This window comes from Juglans microcarpa x Juglans regia, chromosome 7S, assembly GCF_004785595.1.
Source record: "Juglans microcarpa x Juglans regia isolate MS1-56 chromosome 7S, Jm3101_v1.0, whole genome shotgun sequence".
Taxonomy (NCBI): Eukaryota; Viridiplantae; Streptophyta; class Magnoliopsida; order Fagales; family Juglandaceae; genus Juglans; species Juglans microcarpa x Juglans regia.
In genome coordinates, this window is record NC_054607.1 from 355,290 (window position 1) to 375,704 (window position 20,415).

At 39.5% G+C, this 20,415-nt stretch overlaps 2 protein-coding genes across 2 annotated transcripts; one reads left to right on the forward strand and one right to left on the reverse strand.

Moving 5' to 3' along the window:
- Positions 1–4,555: 4,555 nt before the first annotated feature.
- Positions 4,556–7,552, forward strand: LOC121240219 (DNA-directed RNA polymerases II, IV and V subunit 11). Its single transcript, XM_041137616.1, has 6 exons — positions 4,556–4,941; positions 5,028–5,261; positions 5,343–5,432; positions 5,536–5,614; positions 5,969–6,064; positions 7,272–7,552. The coding sequence occupies exons 2-6, from the start codon at positions 5,209–5,211 to the stop codon at positions 7,302–7,304; spliced, it is 351 nt and encodes a 116-aa protein (XP_040993550.1). The 5' UTR covers positions 4,556–4,941; positions 5,028–5,208; the 3' UTR covers positions 7,305–7,552.
- Positions 7,553–8,155: 603 nt separating this feature from the next.
- On the reverse strand, positions 8,156–12,045 carry LOC121241380 (cation/H(+) antiporter 28-like). The gene is given in 5 exon segments (XM_041139128.1): positions 8,156–8,894; positions 9,002–9,129; positions 9,132–9,594; positions 10,254–11,246; positions 11,859–12,045. Coding segments are annotated over 5 exon segments (2,367 nt in total). The 5' UTR covers positions 12,027–12,045; the 3' UTR covers positions 8,156–8,279.
- Between the last annotated feature and the right edge of the window lie 8,370 nt (positions 12,046–20,415).

A 20,415-nucleotide genomic window follows, 5' to 3' on the forward strand; every position in this document is an offset into this window, starting at 1 on the left:
GACATGGCTCCCTGAATAGACTTTAGTCTGCGTGTGATCATCGTCGAGTCTCTCCATACCATTTGTCAGGAGATCGAGGGTCCTCTGCATCTCTCGTTCGCCTGTTTGTACAGGTTCTCAAGTGCTAGGTGTCATTGAGGGATGTCAGTGCGACGAATCTCATCTGTCCCTATCATTCGTCCTTTCCACGCAAGGGTTGGTTTAGCTTACGGGCCAAGTACTAGGTAGGGACCCAGTGACTTCTCTAGAGAAGGGTTGTTGGGTTAGGTTGGGCCCCTCGAGGTCCCTCATGGGCTTGTCATATGAGTCTAGGGAGGGAAAATCCACTTACAGTTATCCCGTTAATTCCTATTAGACGGGTCTGAATGGGAATTTATTATTTCCCTTGTCTTCTTGTTCTGACCTTTATGTGGTTGCGTCCATTCAACTTTCCGGCTTTCAAAATGGGCGGTTACTACTCTTTCCGGCTTTGGTTGCACGCCCCAGGTTTTTTGTACTTGATTGCACCCATTCGGTTTCTCTATTATTAATGGTGTCAGGCAATTGTTCCTCTCCTGGTTTTTGTGGCACATTCTCTAAAAGTTAGATTTGGCACTTGATTGCATCCATTCGGTTTCCCTGGCATTGATTGTTTCAGGTGGCTCTCCCTCTCCCACTTCGCATCATACAATACGTGCTACGGGATTCGTGCCCGTCTACTGGACTCGCAGGGCTTCTTTAAACCCCAACCTAGGATCCCAACCGTCTCCAAGGCTTATTTAAACCCTAACCCCTTTGTCATTTGGAGCTTACCTACGCTTCTTACCATTGTCTTCCTTCTCTGAATCCCTCATGCTTTCGTGCTTCCCTTTCTTCCCCTCTTCTGCGTGTTTTTTGCCTCTCCTTCATTTATCTTCATATTCTCATGGCTCTCAATAACTCTTCTTGTGCTACTCCCAATAGCTCCAACTATGTCAATCCATTCGACTCCTCACGGGCTCCTAGGGGTTTAGACTTTCCTGAGGCTAGTATCGAGTCACAACAGTTCGACAGGTTTTCCTGGCAATCTGTGGTGACTCCCAGTGAGTTGGAGTCTCTGAAATCAACTTTCAAGGTTCCTAGCATTGTGGAGCTTATGGTGCCAGCGCCCCAAGAAGGAGCGGTGGACTCTAAAGGCTACGCCTCAAAGGTGGCCTTGTACCCCAACATGTTCTCTAGTGGCCTTCAGTTGCCCTTCTGTCGTCCGGTTCACGACGTGCTAGACTACCTCCACTTGGCACCAGCACAACTCCATCCAAAGGCATGGAGGATCTTGGTGTCTTATTGCACATCTGGTGGCGGGCGTTGGAGGAGGTAGGTTCAGAATCCCCTAACCTCACTGCTCGCGAGTTCCTCCTCACCCACAACCTCTTGAAACAAAATGGCAATATGTACAGCTTCTGGTCCATCCATGCATTGGCCTGTCTAGAGCTACAGGATAATCGGGTGAAGGGGTGGAACCGGCATTTCTTTTACCTGTCTAGCAAAGGATGGGAGTTTTCGGTTAGCCAGGTCAACTGGCGTGACTATCCCGTTCATGCCATCTGGGGAGTTGTCCGCGAGGACAAAAGCTTTCAGTCGTCGACAACTCATGAGGAGGTGAGTTGGATTGAGATTGTTAGGGCCTGGATGAAGGCACGCGCGCATGATGTTACTTCGAGGCCTTATTGGATTAGAGTAGCCTCTAGTAATACTTGGCTCCCTCGGCCAACATGCGCTTTACCGATCAATGTATACCCATGCAACCGGCCGTTCCCCAGGTTCACTGGCGTTCCCCTAGCCCTTTGACAATAGGGAAAAGAAAGAAACTTCGGAGGGACATTCCCGCCCGCAGTAGCTCTGATTTGGCACTGATGCCTCCCACAAGACAGTCTTCTGTTCCTATGCTTGTTTGGCGGCCAAAGCCATCCTCGGAGAGGGGTGGGAAACCCTCCCCGTCTCCAAAAGCAATGTCTTATTCTTCTTCTTCACAATGCAAGGCGGGTGGGGTTGAGGCCTTTCAGCAGGTCCGGGCCAACCCTTCGATGGTCGATGTTCCTCAGTCCTAGGGATCCCTTTTAGTTCTTTCGGAGGTTCCTTCTCTGATCTCGTCGAGCAACGCAGGGGGGATCGAGAACATTTACTGGGGGGAGGAGTTGCTCTCCTTGTAGTTTTATTGAGTCCTTTTAGACCCTCATACCCGGGTGTCCCAAATAATGGTATCGTCTCCTGAAATAGATATTGAGATGGTTCCCTTGCCAACGACCAAAGAGCGTCCTGTTGGGGCCAAGGACTCTTTTGACAAGGTTTCCATCCCAGAATCTCCCATTGTCTATTCTCCCGAAGTTGAGGTTGTCTCGACCGAAGTTGTTTCTGAGGGAGTGGAGGTGACAAAGTTGTTTCCTGGATGGAAATGGTGAGAGTAGTGTCATGGGTTGCCGAGATTCTAGTTGATGCGTCTAAAGCTGAGGTCGGGGTGGTGCTAGTTAATGCGGCGTGAAGTTCATAGAGTGACGACATTAATGCGATGTGGCTCCCTGAATAGACTTTAGCCTACGGGTGATCATCGATGAGTCTCTCTATACATTCTGTCAGGAGATCGAGGGTACTTCGCATCTCTCGTCTGCCTGTCTATACAGATTCTCAAGTGTTAGGTGTCATTGGGGGGATGTCAGGGAGGTGAGTTTCATCTATCCTTACAATTCGTCTTTTCCCTGTAGGGGTTGCTTCAAGGGTTGGTTTAGTTTACGGGTCGAGTACTTCATAAGGATCCAATGACTTCTTTAGAGAAGGGTTGTTGGGCCGGGTTGGGCCCCTCAAGATCCCTTATGGGCTTGTCACATGGGCGTAAATGAGGAAAAATCCCCTTATACAAGTAGAATAATGGCAATAGCATATAAGATATATCGCTAAGAACTCTGCTATAATAAACTATATTATGGGCTAATAGGGTGAGATATGAGTGAAGTGGTTGTTTTTCTTGTTCAATATCTCAAGACCCAATCTTGAGATATGTTTCAGCCATCAATAAATCAGATTCTATATCAATGGAATGTAAGCTCAATGAAGAGGTTTTTATTTTTATTTTTAAAACTTGTCTTCGTTTTAGTTTTTTATTTCCGAAATTTAAACAAATTATTAGACCCTTTTTTTGAAATTAAGAAAATTAATGTTCAAAACATGCTTAGATCGAACTTAAATTATTTTTAAAGAATTGTTTTCGTAAATCGGACATATGAAGTGACAACTAAAAAAAATGAAAACTCGATATATATAAATATATATATATATATATATAATAAATGATATTTATAATCATAGAGTCTGTAAGTTATGAACACTTATTTTTAAAAAATAGACAAATTTAAAATTTATATAAAAATGATTTTTTTTAATGCTGAGCTCACTTTTTTTCATAAAGAAAACGAGAATTTAGAAATTCCAAAACTGTATATAGCATTGTTATATGGATAATGCTTAATCCACATATGAAAGCCACCGAAAATAGCCATCGATTCTTTTTTTTTTTGACTTAGTGATTAAGGAAGAAAGTGTTTTTAAATGATGTTGTAATTTTTTTTAAAAAAATATATTTAAAGATATAAAAAAATGTATGAAAAATAGCAACAACAAAAAAACAAATTTACTCTTTTCAGTGGCCACCTTCGGTAGAATTCATCTGTGGACCTAGCAGCTTCCTTGTTATATATATATATTACACATTCATCAACCCTATTTCTTTTTTAACTTTCATCGTCAATTTTTTTTATAATGGAAAATGTTAAATTTATTTAAAAAAAATTTACAAAAAATTTACTTCTCTATATGTCATTTCAAAATAATAATAATTTTATCTTTTATCTAAAATTATCTTATCTCATCTATGATTCCAAACCGGTCCTAAAGTTTTTAGCCCAAACGTAACTAGTTTTAGAAAACTTTCAAGCTAAGGTAAGGAGAATAATTTTCCTTTTTAAATGGCAAGGAGCTGTATGCACTTTATTCAATTATTATTAGTAATTAGAGTATTAGTAATAGGTTGAACAAGTCAACAAACTCAAACTTTAGCCAAAAAATAGCTAAGGTGCACAATAACACATTGTAATAGATTCAATAAAACTTCAATAATTTTTACTTTCATCGTTTTCACTACTCAAATTTGGCCAATTTATTTTCACATAAAAAATTCATCTTTCCCGCGTGTCTAACGTTTCGCGCGATCCACAACTCAAAAAAAGTCATCTTCGGCTCATAAACACGATATGCATTTCGCCCAAATCCCACACCCAAAAACACGATCTGCATTCCGTGCGTCGTCTCTACAACTCCGTCGAAGTCATCTTCATCTGCAACTTCTCTCCGTCGACTTCTCTGCAATTTCTTCCCCATCGACTTCTACGAAATCTGGTAATAATTTCATTACGATTTTGGCCAAACTTTGTTGACCCAACTATTAATACTCTTACACGCTTTCGGCAAGAAATTGCGTATACTATGCAGTAGTACCGTACGCATGTATCCAACGCGTGGATAACACGCAGAGTGCGGCCCTGAACGAAATGGGCATGTTCTTCAAAGGATGAAGGTTTTGGAAAGGTGGGGGGTCTGGATCTTCCTGCTTGCATAAACATTGAACAAGTTTGGGCCCATGTACTTAGATTCACAAAGCTCATGTTTCTCAAGCTTTTGAGAAAGTAACACAGATAGAGGTTTTGGTTGGGTTTGCTGTGAACAAACATAGACAAAGAGTGGAATCGAAAGAATGAAGAAAATGCTTGATTTTGGACAAAGCTCGAGTATCTTCAAGGTAGAGAGAGAGAGAGAGAGAGAGAGAGAGAGAGAGAGAATAAATTTGCTAAATTGCTAATGCTTCTGTTGGGCAGCCATAATCAGATAGACACACAAGCAATTTTCCGAAATGAATTGATTTCCTTTGTGCGAGAGGTGAACTTTCCTTCCTTCCTATGCCAATCTGTTTGAGACTTTGTTTTTTTTTTCTTCTAGATAATGCCACGTCACCGGATGTGTAGGGTGTGCAAAATAGAGGAGCTCCTTGGTAGCCGAACTCTTTTTCTAAAGTTATATAAACGACATCATTCAATATGGTGTAGCATAGCAGAAGCGTATGATTTCAGTTCCGTGAGAGAGCGTTCATAGAGCAGAAGCAGCGGTAGAAGAAGAAGAAGAAGAAGAAGAAGAAGAAGAAGAGATATGAACGCTCCCGACCGCTATGAACGTTTCGTCGTCCCTGAAGGCACCAAAAAGTATCTTTCTACAAAGATTTATCTCTAAACCCCTCTTTCTGACCCTCATTTTCTTAGTTTCTTTTAAAATTTAATTTTCAGGGTGTCGTACGAGAGGGACACGAAGATAATCAACGCTGCGTCGTTCACCGTCGAGAGAGAGGACCACACAATCGGCAACATTCTTCGCATGTACTGTCTTCGAATTGCTTATTCCATTTATCTTAAGTTATTACTTTTCCTAAAATAGTTTAATAAAACTCCTGCTTTTCTTGCTTTTTTTCGTCTTTATCAGGCAATTGCATAGGGACCCGAATGTTTTATTCGCTGGGTACAAGCTTCCTCACCCCCTTCAGTATAAAATCATTGTTAGGGTTAGTGATTTTCTCTCCCCTCTTCCTTTTTTATTAAAAAAAATCTTTATGTGCACGCAATCTGTAGGGTAACTCCATTGTGGTATTTTAATTATAAAACCTATCTTAGTTGAATGTTTTTTATTTTGGCATTTTAGTCAGATGATTTCTTTTTCAGTCTGTTTTTTTAATGCTCGTGTAAGAAGCTGATTTTGGGGCATCTCATACCGATACAACTACCAATATCGATACTATATTTTGATGATTGAAAAGTCCACTTTTTTTTTTTTTTTTTTTTCATGAGTTGGTCTCTTTGTACTTTTTAATGTTGTGTAGACTTTGTTCTTCATGCTTTGTTGGGTTTTTTTTTTATAGATACACACCACAAGCCAGTCATCACCAATGCAGGCGTATAACCAGGCTATCAATGATATTGACAAGGAACTTGATCATTTGAAGAATGCTTTCGAGGTATAACATCCCTATCTATCCTGCATTTGGAGAGAATGTTGAAAGTATAAGTATCCGTAAATATTAATCTCTCTTTTCCATGTTGTTTTTCTTGTATAGATCCTGTGTACGCTGGCTATGCCAATGATTTCATTCATAAAATCCTTGATTAATAGTAAAAAAATCTTTCCCATGCACGCGTCTTTATAAAATCTCATGTATCAAGACACTGGTATATATATAAGCATCAGGGGAAAAGGTTTTAGTTTGTCATATTCTTTGGTGTAATAATCTTTTTATATCTTCCATGGTGACATCTTGCTGTATAGTCTTAGAAATGAATTGCGATCCAAGATTGTGAGTGAAAGAGCCTGTGTCTCATGGTGGGTCCAACATGGGTGCCTCACTTGCCATGCCGGGAAGGTTGGTATGTTGGATGAATTTTGTTTTGGAGTCTAGAATGGACGGATCTTGTTTTATACTCAGAGAGGGCATCTATTCCCTCCAGTTGGATCTACTTTCTAGTGTGTTTTTTTGTTCCATATTTTACCCCACAATTTCTTTGCATGGAAAGATCTGTGGCGTTGTGAGATGATGTAGAATCATTCCATTTCCTTCAGAGCATTCAGTGCCAACATAGGTTTCCACAGACAAAAACTAGGATACTTGCTGTGGGTTCTTCAACGTTGCAACTTCCTTAGTCTCAGTTTTGGACCTAGTGCGTTCTTCTTTTTAACCAAGCATAATCTTTGTATGAGTTCAATGTCTACCATTCTCTGTACTACTGTTTTGCCTTTTGTTTGGAGGTTTTGGTGTATACTATGTCAATGTGTGTACAATGTGTGTACTTGTGGCTATTCCCCTATAATAAATTTTAGTTCATTACATACAAAGATGATGCTTGCATTTTAGATTTCTTTTTAATAGTAGAAAAAGGCAATAGTGCTGCTTTATTGTCTGTCACAATGCTCCTAATTCCTCATATCTAAGAGATAAGTGTTTGCGTTGATTTTGGTCCTCTTAGTTTTGGACAACATGAAGTTGAACAACAAAATATCTAGGAACCTTCCGTCAATGATACCGAGAGATATGAGTGTTGCACTCTTAACGTTAAATAATTTAAGGGGTTAAGTTCTGAAGATATGCTGATCTCACATTTTCAAGCATTCTCGTATTCTTGTGAACATCAAACTGCTCATTTCTTACAATCTTAAATCCCTGCTTGCAGACTGAGTTGGCAAAGCATTCAAGAGAGTACTAATATGCTTTGAAGGCAAGCAAAGGATCAGCGTGTTCAATGTTCACGTTTAGGATGCTTCTTCTCAATTGGAATTTTACAGGAATTTTGTAATGAATTTGATCTTGTGTAATGTAATGGATTAATGAACTTCTATGCCCAGCCCTTGAAGTAAATTGCAGAATTAACTGGACCATATGGATCTTTGTATGAATCGACATTCGACTTACCCTTTCTGGGTTTCATTCGCAAGCAGCCCCACTGATTTAGTTCATCTTTTGAAGATGAATTGTGGTAATGCGTTACTGCTTCGTGATTTTCGTTCTGCACTGGGAAGTTTAGATATGTTACGATTTAGGTTTTATTACCATATGTTACGATTGAAGTTATATCCTGATAGAAGCTTGATTTTGGCTCGTGCCAAGTAGTTTGGACGGACTTCTTTTGTATGCCTAATTGTTTCAACCTGATAGGAGGATAGCTCATGGGGAAAAGAAAATGAAATTTTCGAATGGATCTAGGATTTTAGGCCAAACGAAGAGAAGAGGACAAACGGGTGGACAATGGGATCGAACATATATCGCAACAGCAACTGGATACCAGGACACTTGGGAGTCATCATTGTTTTCGTTTTACTACTCAAGAACAGCTCAAAGTGTAGTCATCGTTTCCATGGCCCTTCACTACTAACAAAGGAATGACTCGCCTCTGTAACAGATCAACACTCATCTCGCACATTAAATTGCGTACCATTCATTTTCTACGTTTTCATAGCTGTTTCTACTAGTTGTATCTCTCTCTACCTTCTAATCTTTTTTTTTTTTTTTTTTTTTTCCCTTTTTTTCTTTTTTGCACCCTTTAGATAAATAATCTTGGTCAATCCCACTGCAAACTCTCACATTGTGGTTGTCATTTATACAAACTAAGGTTCTAGAAATCATCTGTTTCCTTGTTACAATTAGTTCCTAATGTCCTAAGCTACCACATTTAGTTTGACATTTACATAATCGAGAAGTCATCTTCAAGTCCATCTAGTTCTCCTTTTACGTTGTGTTGTTGAATGATCAAAACCGATGTCTTCACTGAGAAATCGGAACCCGAAAGAACATCTCCTATAGGACCTAATTCTGGGCACTGCTGCCAATCATTCATTCCCAATGTCAATACTGAGTTTACCCTTCCCCCTCGTCCTACAATGATGAGTGCATACTGCCCTTCCAATGACCTTAAAGTAGAATAGGTCTCAGATGAATTTATAAGATGCTTCTCCATGTATGCAACGTGTCCCCCTGCAACATGTCTTCCATAAAACTGAGCAAAGCACTCATCATCAAGTTTCATTTCCTCTTCCTGCTCTGCTATTTTGACCCTATTGTTGCCTGCTCTTCTCGATGCATTCTCTGAATTGGTATCCACTAAGAATCTTATTACCGTGAGTTTTACTCCAGGATGTCGTGCCACACGCCCCGCATAGGCTAGTGCTTCTCTATCATCTTTGCCACCAATGAAAATAACTGCAACATTGAGAGATACATGTGCTCCTGATATTTTTTCTATCAATCCAAGACCTCTGTCCACCAGAATCCCCACTGAACATGGGGAACTCCTGAGAACCTGTTGAAAACCACATCTATAAGCAAGCTACAATTTGGAAGACAAGCTTTCAAATAACTGGATGAGAGATGGTTGATTAAAAGTTTGGTAAAATATTCTGATTTTACCTTGCGGTTCACATATCTGAACCCTGAATGGCCTGCATCCAATCTTCCATCTGCACGCTGGCTCTTGTGAAATGGCAATATGATGAGTGCTACCATCAAGTTCTCTGCCAAATTGCAAATCTCCTGGGCATGCCATTGGTCGTGGAGAGTGCAAGCATTCGCTTGACTGTGACACCATCACCATTCATATCTGCATAGGCTTGAACTGCAGTAGTTACTTGTTCTCTCATGTCTGTCACTGATTCGTCAGTCACAGCCAACGTGTTCACTCCATCATCACCTTGCACAAGTGTGGCTGCTATCTGGTCTGTGAGTTCGATCATGTCAGTGACATACACCTCTATTCCAGGGTCAGCTGTGCCACGAGAGATCTCCATGAAGTTAATGGCAGCAGATGCATTTTGAGGCCCGTTAACACACAGCAAGATTCGGAGCTCTTTTGATGGCTCAAGCCATTCAAGTGCCATTCGATGAGTTGGTGCGCGTTTCCTTGCACGTTTGATGATATGTGCAACAACTGATGGGGTGTGCACAACAGTGAAAAAGATTGCAATTACCATCACAATACTGGTTGTAGTTGATGTGGTACCAGCCTGCATTAGAGCACAAAGTCACAAGATTATAGTCGTTCTAATGGTAATGAGTAGCTCTCTAGTGCTCATGGGCATGGAAATCATAGCTATTGACAGTTGTATCTGTCACCATCATTTGTTGCAGTCTTCAGTCTCTGTTTCTTACTTGCATTGATATGAAATGAGTCAATTTAGTTTTTGCTAGCTGTTTAAGATAATTCTTCTTATTTACTATGCAGAATCATTTATGTAGTATGATTTTTTTTTTCAGGTTGCAGTGCAACCGTTTAGCCTTAGCTGCACATCTATTTATGTATCGTCATGATTTTTCGGATATAGTTTGGTGTCAAAGAATGATACAAGAAACACAAAATAAAAATATCCCATTTCATGGTTGCCTGTACGTAGGCACCTTAGTGTTTATATGCCTGTTGCTTTTAGGCCCCGAGAAGCTTGCCTTGTACTACAATTAGAAGCATTATGTGTTTTTAACAACTCGTGAAGATACCTACCAAAGAAAAGGAAAGGTTGAGGAAAAATTTTAAAAAAGCAAATAGACAGTGGCTTAGACGCGTCTTAGCATAAATATCATAGTGATTATCCAGTCACAAGAATAAGAGAATATATAAAGTTTCCTCCGAACAAAATATTGTGAAGAAGATAATAAAATAGATTCTTACAGTTCTAGCAGCAATAGCCAAGTAGATCTGATAATGGCCCTTTGTAGAGAGAAGCAACCCAAGTGCAACTGACTCTGGCCAATGAAACCCCAGCACCACCCCTGAGATGACAGTTCCAGTTACCTTCCCAGCTGTCGTTATCACAAAGAGTAGAACTAGGCGTGTCCAAGTTCCTATTTGGCCAGGTTGAAACTCTCGGAAATCAGCTTCAAACCCCATCCAGATGAAAAAAATTGGATAGAAAATGGTAGTTAACAAGTAGTTGACTTTGCTAATAACCCATTTTGATACTCTCCCCTTGCTGGGCAAGAAAATCCCAGCCATAAAGGCACTAAGTATGGGGCTGTACCCGTATGCAGGCGAGCAGCAGCATACCAAGGCCATGAAGGCAAGTGAGAGCACTAGGTGTGAACCCTTCATGGGTTTGCCTTCAGGGTTTTCATTGTTAACCCAGTTCATAATAATGGGTGAAACTTTGGCAGTGATCACTGTTTGGAGAACCAGTGCAGAACTCATCTCTATGCCTTCTTGAAGTCGACTCTTACCCGAAGGTTTTTCTCTTATTGGCCATACAATATAGCCAATGGAAATGAGAAGAGTGGATATAAAATCAGAGTGTATTCCTGCAGCAATCACAAGCCGGCCGATGTCCGACTTGCCTATTTTACAACTGGTAATTATGCGGGTTAGGACAGGGGAGGCAGTGCCGGAGAGGGCAGTGGAGAGGGTGAGGGTGAAGTGTATCTTAAATCCGTGTGTATAATTAAGGAATGGGGTTAGGAAGCAGGCTAGGAGGAATGTGGAGAGCATTCCAGCGTAGGCTACTTTAGCATCCCGAGTTGGAACTTTAAAGAGCACATATGGATCCATTTCTATACCCAACACAAGCATGTAGCATATCATCCCAAAATCGATTATGAAACGCAAAGTCTGCGCTGCTGATTTATCAATTAAGGAATGTACGATGCCTAAGTTGCCAATGAGCATCCCTATCTGCATATAAAAACAAAAAAGACAGAAATTTAGTCACAATGAAAGAGGTTAAGGGGATTCATGCAATGCAAGTTATTGGTAGTAGGTTTTGTGTTTTTTATTAGCACAAACTTGGTTTCATGCATCATGCAACTCTGATCCCCTTTTCCAATGATGGCATGCACCAATATACATCAAGCTAGGATCCCCCTTCCCTTCCATGTTGCAAAATATGCCTGCACTTGTCATAGTTAGGACCCCGAGACAGTTTTTTGGAGTTGGGATGAAGAAGTCATGTCAGACAACAACCATAAGATTATAACTATCTTCCTTCCTTAAACTCAAACCAAACTTCTAACCCCTACGATATATGCACGAAATGCATTAATTGTGGAAAGTTGTGTAATATATGTGGTGGTATGTTTTTTGACCTCATATACCGAGATTTGATTATTTATATATTGTCTTAACAAAACTTAATTTATAAGCTAGACATCTACGTAGGAAACACACGAATATATACATATACATAGTTAACAATGCTTCAACGTTGAGAACAATCAACGGACAGTTTTGTTTTTTGTTTTTTTTGGCTCGTTTCTTGACCCAAAATGGAGGCTGAGAGAGACTTACAATGGTATCAGAGGTGATACGAGGTTGTGAAAAGGGCCTTAAAAGGAAATGCGTGACATTGCAGAGAACCACCATTAAGAAGAAACCGAAAACATGTTTTGCCGCCCTTGTAAATATTGCGGTTAGCTTACCCGTACATGGGTCCTCTTCTAAACTCATTTCTGCCATTTTCTTTCCACTTCGATTCCCTGCTTTCTTTGATCCAAAAAAGGATCTTATGTCCTAATTTCTATGTGTTTTCTTGTTGCAAATGATTAATGTCACCGTTTCTTTGCTTCGACGGTCGGTGTAATGAGTGGCAGCAAATGAATGCATCTTTTGAGGAGAAAATAAAGGAGCAGTGTTAGGAGAATCAGCCATCTACACAACCTCCCCAACTTACGTGTAATTTTTTATATTTTTTTAATAATTGAAACGTGCGTTTAGAGCTACTTCCGAATCCCCCCCCCCCCCCCAAAAAAAAGCATTCTCCTTCCGGGCTTCACCCCTCCGCCCGCATTCTTCCTGCCGCCATTCTCACCCGCCCGTCTAGGGCCTCAGACAAGGGTAAGAACCAACCGAAAGAAGGGTACTTTCTCTCCATTTTGTTTTTCAGTTTCTCTCCATTTCTAACGTGACTCATCCTGTGTGTTTTTGTGTTTGTAAGATTGGTGGTTTTGTATTTGTTCATATGTGGTTGGTTGCTGATTTTGGGTATTTTTCTGTTGTGTACCTTACATTATGATTAGACAAGTTAAAAGTATAAATATCAACAGTTGTGCTCACATTAGATTTTGGGCATTTTTCCGTTCGTATACCTTACGTTAGACAAGTTAAAAGTAAAAATGCTAAAGCTGTGCTCATGTTAGATTTCGGGCATTTTTCTATTCGTGTATCTCTCTCCATTTTTTTACCATTGTGCAAGTTTTTTTTTTTTTTTTTTTTTTTTTTTTTTTTTTTTTCCATACGTACGGCGGTGAGTTGATTGCTTAGCATGAAATTGGTCTGTAGAGGTTGAAACTTGGATTTATCTCTATTTTTGGCAATTCCAGATGCCATATTCATAATGATATGTAGATGCCATACAGATGTCATGATCACAAATATGCCATATTATATAATATTGTCCACTCCAGCAATGTGGTTTTAGCCTTCAGTGGTTATAAATTCAAAGCTAGGATGTAAAAATATGACAAGCTCCATATGACTTTAACATTGTCTTAATGATGGCAAAGAACCACTTCAAAATAAAATCCAAATACTAAGGAGACACTGATTAAAAAAAAAAAAATCAAACAACTTCTCTGACTGAGAGATCAACATGTATGTTTCTCCCGTTACTATCTGAAATTAATTGTTGTTCTCAAAACACAATTAAAATAATGTGATGGGCGATGAGGAAGATGGAAGGTCACCCAAGCCTTTTACCTCAATTTCACCAACTCAGATAAGATATATATTGTTTATTTGAAAATGTCGTGGTAGGAGGTGTGGGAAGGAAAAGCCATGCATGGAGAAAATAATTATTTAGCTATAAGAATAAAGGCAATGATGGATCTCAACAATTTACATCCAAATTTGACGAAAGATCCAACCAGAGATTGCCCATGGAAGAGAACAGTTCCAATAGTCTAGACTCTCCAAAAAGTTTTGGATTTGTGTATATAAATGGGCAAATGGGTAATCGTGTATTGCTTTGATTTTGTACATGTACTTTGATTTGTTTTTTTTATCAACGAAGAAAAAGAGTAAGAGTAAGCATGAGTTCAGGTTCTAAAAGGCTTTTGTTCTAGAAGGCAGTGAATCACAATTTTTTCCCTGGCCCTTTGTCCGTACTGCACTCCTCAGGGCTCACAAGAAAAGAGCCTTGATAGCACCACTCATCAATCCTGGAACCTTAAATGATTGCAGCATACAAAGTAAGCGTGTTTAGAGGATCAGTTCTTCTAGGTACAACCGGGTTGGCGCCAACCCGTGTACCAATTCTTATTTTAATGTTTTTGTCAAATATATTTTTTATTAAAAAAAAAAAAAAATGAGAGTGAAACATAGACGTCTAAAAATTGAGGACTCTTCTGCAACGGACTACTTTGGGTGTCCTCGATCTTCTTCTTTGTTGATTATCTTACACTTTACAATAATATTTGAGGAAACATGAAGTCAGAAAAGTTCAGAAGTTGTGATCTCCAAATATCAGAGAACTTGGATTTATCTATTTATTTTTTACTGGAGGCATTACAAACTAAAAGCTTAATCAACAATCGCCATAGTAGGGTCCATCTTCTTCTTCCTCTCGCTAAAGCTACGGCATGAGATCAAGCCCGGAAGACAACACTGCACATGCCTACAATAAATAAAGTAAATTGTAGATTTAAATTAAAAATTGTATATATAAAAGTATATCTATTTAGAAAGGGATGCTTGAGGGGAAATTTCCCCCTAAACATCGTTTTTTGCCTAAGTCAATACTGATCTTTCTCCTATCTTCGGAATGACTTGTTGGAGAGCGACTAGAAATGTAGAGCATTTTGTTCAAAAAAAAAAAAAAAAATTTCAGAGCATTGCATTCTGTTTTCACTGTAAGAAAAACACCCATTTTTAAAATGAAGCAGTTCTCAATGGACTTTCACAAAAATGCCATTGAAAATACTTTCCAGTTTTCATGAAATTACACAAGGGATGATGGACCACAACATAATTTTATTTTCAATTTCATCTTTCTGGGGCGTCTAGGAAAAAAAATGGTTCTTACTGAGCAGAAAAAAATGTTTTTTCGAGGAGAAAAAAAAAAGGATACCAATTTCATTCCATCCCCCATCTTTCTTACATTCCAGTACAAGAATAGGAGACTCTACTTGAACTTGTCCTATAAGAGAATGGAGCTTTTAGGTGAAAGAGAGAAGAAAATGGAGGAGTCTAGGTAGAGAAAAGGCACGCGGAGAGGAGAAGTAGAGTAGAGAGAATTCAAATCCCACCCAAAACTCATCACATCAAGTAAAACCAAAACAAGACGTTTCATTAAACCGTTCCATATCAGCTGTTGGTGCACTTCGGTGCACAACTTCGCTTGAAAAAAGAGTTTTCCTTAGAGAATATCAAAATGCATTTTCCATCGGATTCTCACAAACTGAGAGGATGCAACAATTTAACACATCCATTACCATTCTCACAAACACAAAATTTAGCATCTATAATAAGCTGTCATAATTATATTCATAGAGAATATAGCATACAGTTACGATCCAAACCATCTATTTACAATTAAAAGTAACAAGATACATCTATAGTCCGAACCAACCAAAAACTAGTACAATAGACTCCTCTGTCGAACTGCATTCCTCTTGTCAGGATTTTTTCCTCTACCAATTGAACTATATATGCCTATACGAGAAATTGACATCTTGCCTTCTCCCTGCATATAATTCAAGAATTTCAAATTTCAAATATGAAAATTTTGTACATGCATTAAAAAACAATACAAAAATATGACAACTTCATACATGCATTCGTAATTATTTCTTCGACTATAAGAACCAAAAAAATGTCACCCTACTTTGCCATAATAATAGTTGGATTAAGACATCGCAGCTGATACTGAAATGACAAAGATAATACCAAAACAAATTCAGGCCACATTCTTATAGACATCATCTCTACAAAGCCATATCTAGAATTATCTTTTTGCCTCGAGTAACAATTTCTATGGTATTAGGGAAGATCGTTGCTGTCTTCGCCCTTCATACACTAGTGACTTCATGTAAAGGGATTATTTTCTGAAGCATATAGTTATCAAAATTCTCACAATCAAGATAAGAACATAAAGATAGTAAAATTCAATGGTTACTCATCTCATAAATAAATTACATTATAAAGGGTATGCCTATCTATTAAATGTTAGATAACTTGAGAAGCCTCCAGGCAATGAAAAAAAGAAACTAAAGTAGCAGAACTCCTTATATCTATGTTAAATTGCCATTCTTGACTTCGAAAAGCCACCAAGATCCTTAAGGTTATGTATGCTATATGGATATCTCAAAGTGAGGTCAATCACACCATGTTTCTATAAACTTCATTTTAATTTGGACCGTAAAAGTAGGAATCGTAACATTTTATCCTTCCAATTTCCTCTACTTGGTGTTTCACACATTTCAAATAATAATCTAATGTTATCTTCCCAAGCCCCTATAACATGGTAATAAATTATAATCACAACAAAACCAAAAAATAAGTGACCCTTTGAGTCATGCCAACAAAAAAGAAGACTATAACCAATACATACAACCATGTTTAGGTAGGGTAACAAAACTTTCACCGGTAAACTTTATCTTTCATATAAGAAGGTTAAAAATGGCTAACTTTTCTTCCACCTAAATTATTCTTGTTCCAATTTCTCAATTTACAAATCTATTATAAAACTATTAAACATTTTAGATTCGGACCTCATCAAACCAGAAAAATCAATTATGATATCTGTTAGGGACTAAATTGACTGGGTCAAACTCTCTGGAAACTTATCACTAAGGGAAGAGATAAAGTCAAGAGATAAGACATGAAAGAGATAAGGCAAAGAAGTTGGCTCAGACTCCTAAAAGGAAAAGTTATCACAAGTCAAGTTGGACTCTATCACTCTAAGGAAATAACATCTATATAAGGAGCAGCTTTCCTACAAATCGGACAAACTCTCTCTATGCACTCTCCACCAATTCTATAGAGGGACTCTCCTGAGACTAAATTCTCTCATTGTATTGAGCGATATGTGAGGCAATGAGATATTGTAAAATCATCACCTGTTATAGTGAATTTTGCACTCAACAACCCATGGACGTAAACTTTTATTCCGAATCACGTAAATTCCTATGTCTCCCTTTATTTATTTCTGTTCGCTTGTTTATTATTTATTTCATGGATGAACGCGAAGAGTGCCATATTGAAGCCTGAATCACCAACGTGGGTCTGAGATGACTCTTTCTTCATTTCTAGTTTGTTGTGTAATTTTTTGCATTAACAGTTGGCGCCATTTGTAGGATTGAGATTTTTTATACTGGAAGCGGAAGAAGGACAACTTTTCGGCACTCTAAATTATCTCCAAAGGAGCAGATGAAACTCTTCCAAATAAGTATCTTCAATCTTTCCACTTTTATTTTCATGAAAAATACTAAGAGATGGGCGATTAAAAATGCACTACGTTTAAATATTCTTATATATATTTAGCATGAAGGGTCGGGAACCAAACTTCCTGGCTACTTTTAAGCTATAAATATCATTGCATGTACTTCGAATATGCAGTACATTTAGAAAACACTGGACGCATACACAAGTCGTTACATGGAAGGCGGGCATTGCATTGACGTACACACCATGCATGACACAAACCGTGCCATGGAAAGTGCACACAGGTGCACATCGCCGTGCACCCAGGAGGTCTGTTCCGCCTCGTCGTGAGCTCAAGGGACCTGTCAGAGGCCACCGTTGGGTCCGTCAGCACCTTTTGTCTCTGATGGTGGTGCACCCCTACTCTGGCGGTTGACGAAATAGATCTGCACCACACACAACAACGGGATAAAGAGAAGCGCCACGGCCTGGCTGTGGCACCAGTCTGGAGTGGTACCAACTGTCACCTTTGTGACCACCGACTCCATCTATCCCTGTGGGGATGTCCGGCGACCTCCCCTTAAGGCAAGGACCACACCGTGCTGCCACACGAACAAAACTGCCCACGACTGAGGTAACCTCGGCCCAGTAGCACCATTGCTCGGTGGGGGGTGCCGACGGGCACCATGTGGACCATCGGCATTTTCTGTCCTCGGCCTAGTACTACCTTTGCCCCCCGTCACACGGTGGCCAGTGGAGGTTTGAAGCCACGCATCAGTGCGGGAAGCATACATGACCACTCCTCAGCCCAGGGACGCCATGACCAGCTCATGGCGGCGTCCTTCTCCTCTCCCACGACAAACCTACGCGGCCACAAACTCTCCACGTGAGTAAACTCCTCAGTAGCCCCTCCAAGGCGCTTGAAGCACCACCCCTCAGAGAACACCTTCCTCGGCCTCCTCCAGCCGCATAGCTCACACCTTGACCATGCACTATACGAGGGCAACATGCACGGGGAAAAGAGAAGAAAGTACCGGTCACTCAGTACCGCAGTGGTGAATAGTGCACGCCGTGCATAGTGCTGATTGAGAAGAAAGTAGATGCCAGAGGTCCACTCACAGGCTTCCTTGTGTGGGCAGAGACACCACCAGCAGCCACCAGAACTGCTGGCAATTTCTGCCTCGGAGTGGTGTTTCCTGGCCACCATTGACGCTCCTCACCTCCATCGTCATTCCCGACCACAGGTTGCAAATTTTCAACAGTTGATGGAGGTCAAGCTGTCGGAGGCCCACGCATTGCATCCGTGAGTTGGCAGGGGCACCACCAATAGCCACTAAAACCGCCGAAGTTTTTGCTGCCGGCATGGTAGTTCTTTCACCACGGGAGCCGCTCACGCTGGCCAAAGTACAAGAAGAGGAGGCAAGCAGACAAAGAACTAGATGCCTACCCACTCAGGCAGGTTGCAAGTTGCAGCGCAGCTCAGAACAAAGTGGTCACTCACTGAGTTTGCTCGCCAACAGAAGGTTCTCACCATCGGTTCTCGCCACTAAGAGTTGATCCATATGCGATTCCTCACAACAAGATGCTACTCACCAATTGCCCACTCATGGGATTCATGGGACACTCCTTGCCACATGCAGTACCAGTGCTCGCCATCGGTTCTTGCCATCGGTTCTTGCCATCGGTTCTCACCACTAAGAGATGATCCATACACAATTCCTCGCCACAAGATGTTGCCCGCTAATTGCCCACTCACAGGGTAGTCCTTGCCACTTACTCACCAAGCTAGAGCTTTCCTCGCCAAGTTCACTCTACACAAAGTGTCTCTCGCCATACACAATATTTTCCACGCCAAATAAATAAATAAATAAATCACTCGACAGCAAACAACTTCAATCAAGGAATAGTTGGATGCAACAACCAAATTACTTTAGTCGTTTGGTATCGCAGGCATCCCGGGTCTTTTTGCTGTATCATGAGCATCTCAGGCCTTCATCAATGCCAAAGCATGGCTGCCCTTGGGCATCGCCTGTGTGTCACCAGTCGTCGCCACACTCAAGCGAGATAATCAAGGTTTGCAATTCTCAAACTTGTGATTTGGATTATTTAATCTAACCAGTTTGGTTTTTATTTTAAGGAGAGCTCTAGCTCCTGCCACTGAATGTAGTTGCGTTTTTTCTCCTACTGCAACAAAGCAGTTGAGCTCAACCTTAACATCAACGCGATAGAGTCATCCTCCCACCACGCTTTCCTCGCCAAGGTTACACAGTTGATGGCATTTCCCACTACACCTATTTGCTAAGGCTACACAGTCGAGGATCTCTCCCGTTATGCCCATCGCCAAGAGTCACGCAGTCGAGGGCATGTCCCGCTACACTCCACTTACCAAGGTTACACGGTTGAGGGCATCTCCTGCTACACCTATTCGCCAAGGCTACACGATAGAGGATGTCTCCTGTTACGCTCATCGCCAAGAGTTATGCAGTCGAGAGTATCTCCCGCTACACGCCACTCACCAAGGTTACGCGGTCGAGGGTATATCCTGCTACACCTATTCGCCAAGGCTACATGGTCGAGGATCTCTTCCATTACGCCCATCGCCAAGAGTTATGTGGTCGAGGGCATCTCCCGCTACACTCCAGTCGTCAAGATTATGCGGTCGATTTTAATTATATGATTGTTTAACAGTAAATAATACTTTTTAGAACAACAAGAGACCCAACAAGCAATTATCACCAAAAAAAAAAAAAAAAAAAACAATTATACGTGAAACACAATAAATTTTAAGAGAAATGTTACTCTTTATTCTCACGTCATACATGTAATTTATTATTTTTATTTATTTTTTAATTAAATAAATATTTTTTTACATCAATATGTTTCTTTAAATAATAAAAAAAAATGATAAATTATATATTACTGCATGATGTAGAGAGTGATAACTATAATTTTTTAAATTTTAATTCTAAAAAATTAACCGGTTTAGTAATCCTTAGAGCATTCTGAATGGATTAGATTAGTTAAAAGTTAAATCCATTGAGGATTTAGCTATTAGAACATAAAATGATATCATAATTAGAATTTAGTTACAGTCACTTTCAAAATCATTTCTAAATTTAAAAATAACTATTCATTCATCAAATATATTTTATATTAATTATTTCTCTCTCCCTTTTAAATGACAATTAAAAAAATATAATTAGAATATAATTACTAATTATATATAATATTATGAATATAAAAATGTGATAAAATAAAATAAATTTATAATTAAAAAAATTAAAATATTTTTAAAATTATTAATTACTCATTACTAGATAATAAATAAATAGACAATCTTGAAGATTTGATGTAAACAATTAAAATTAAATTTATCTTGTATTATTTTATTATCATATAATTAAAAAATAATTATTTTAATGTAAAGATTTATGTAAATAAAATAACTAAAAGTTGAATTCATCCGCGTACTTTTAACTCAAGCTAA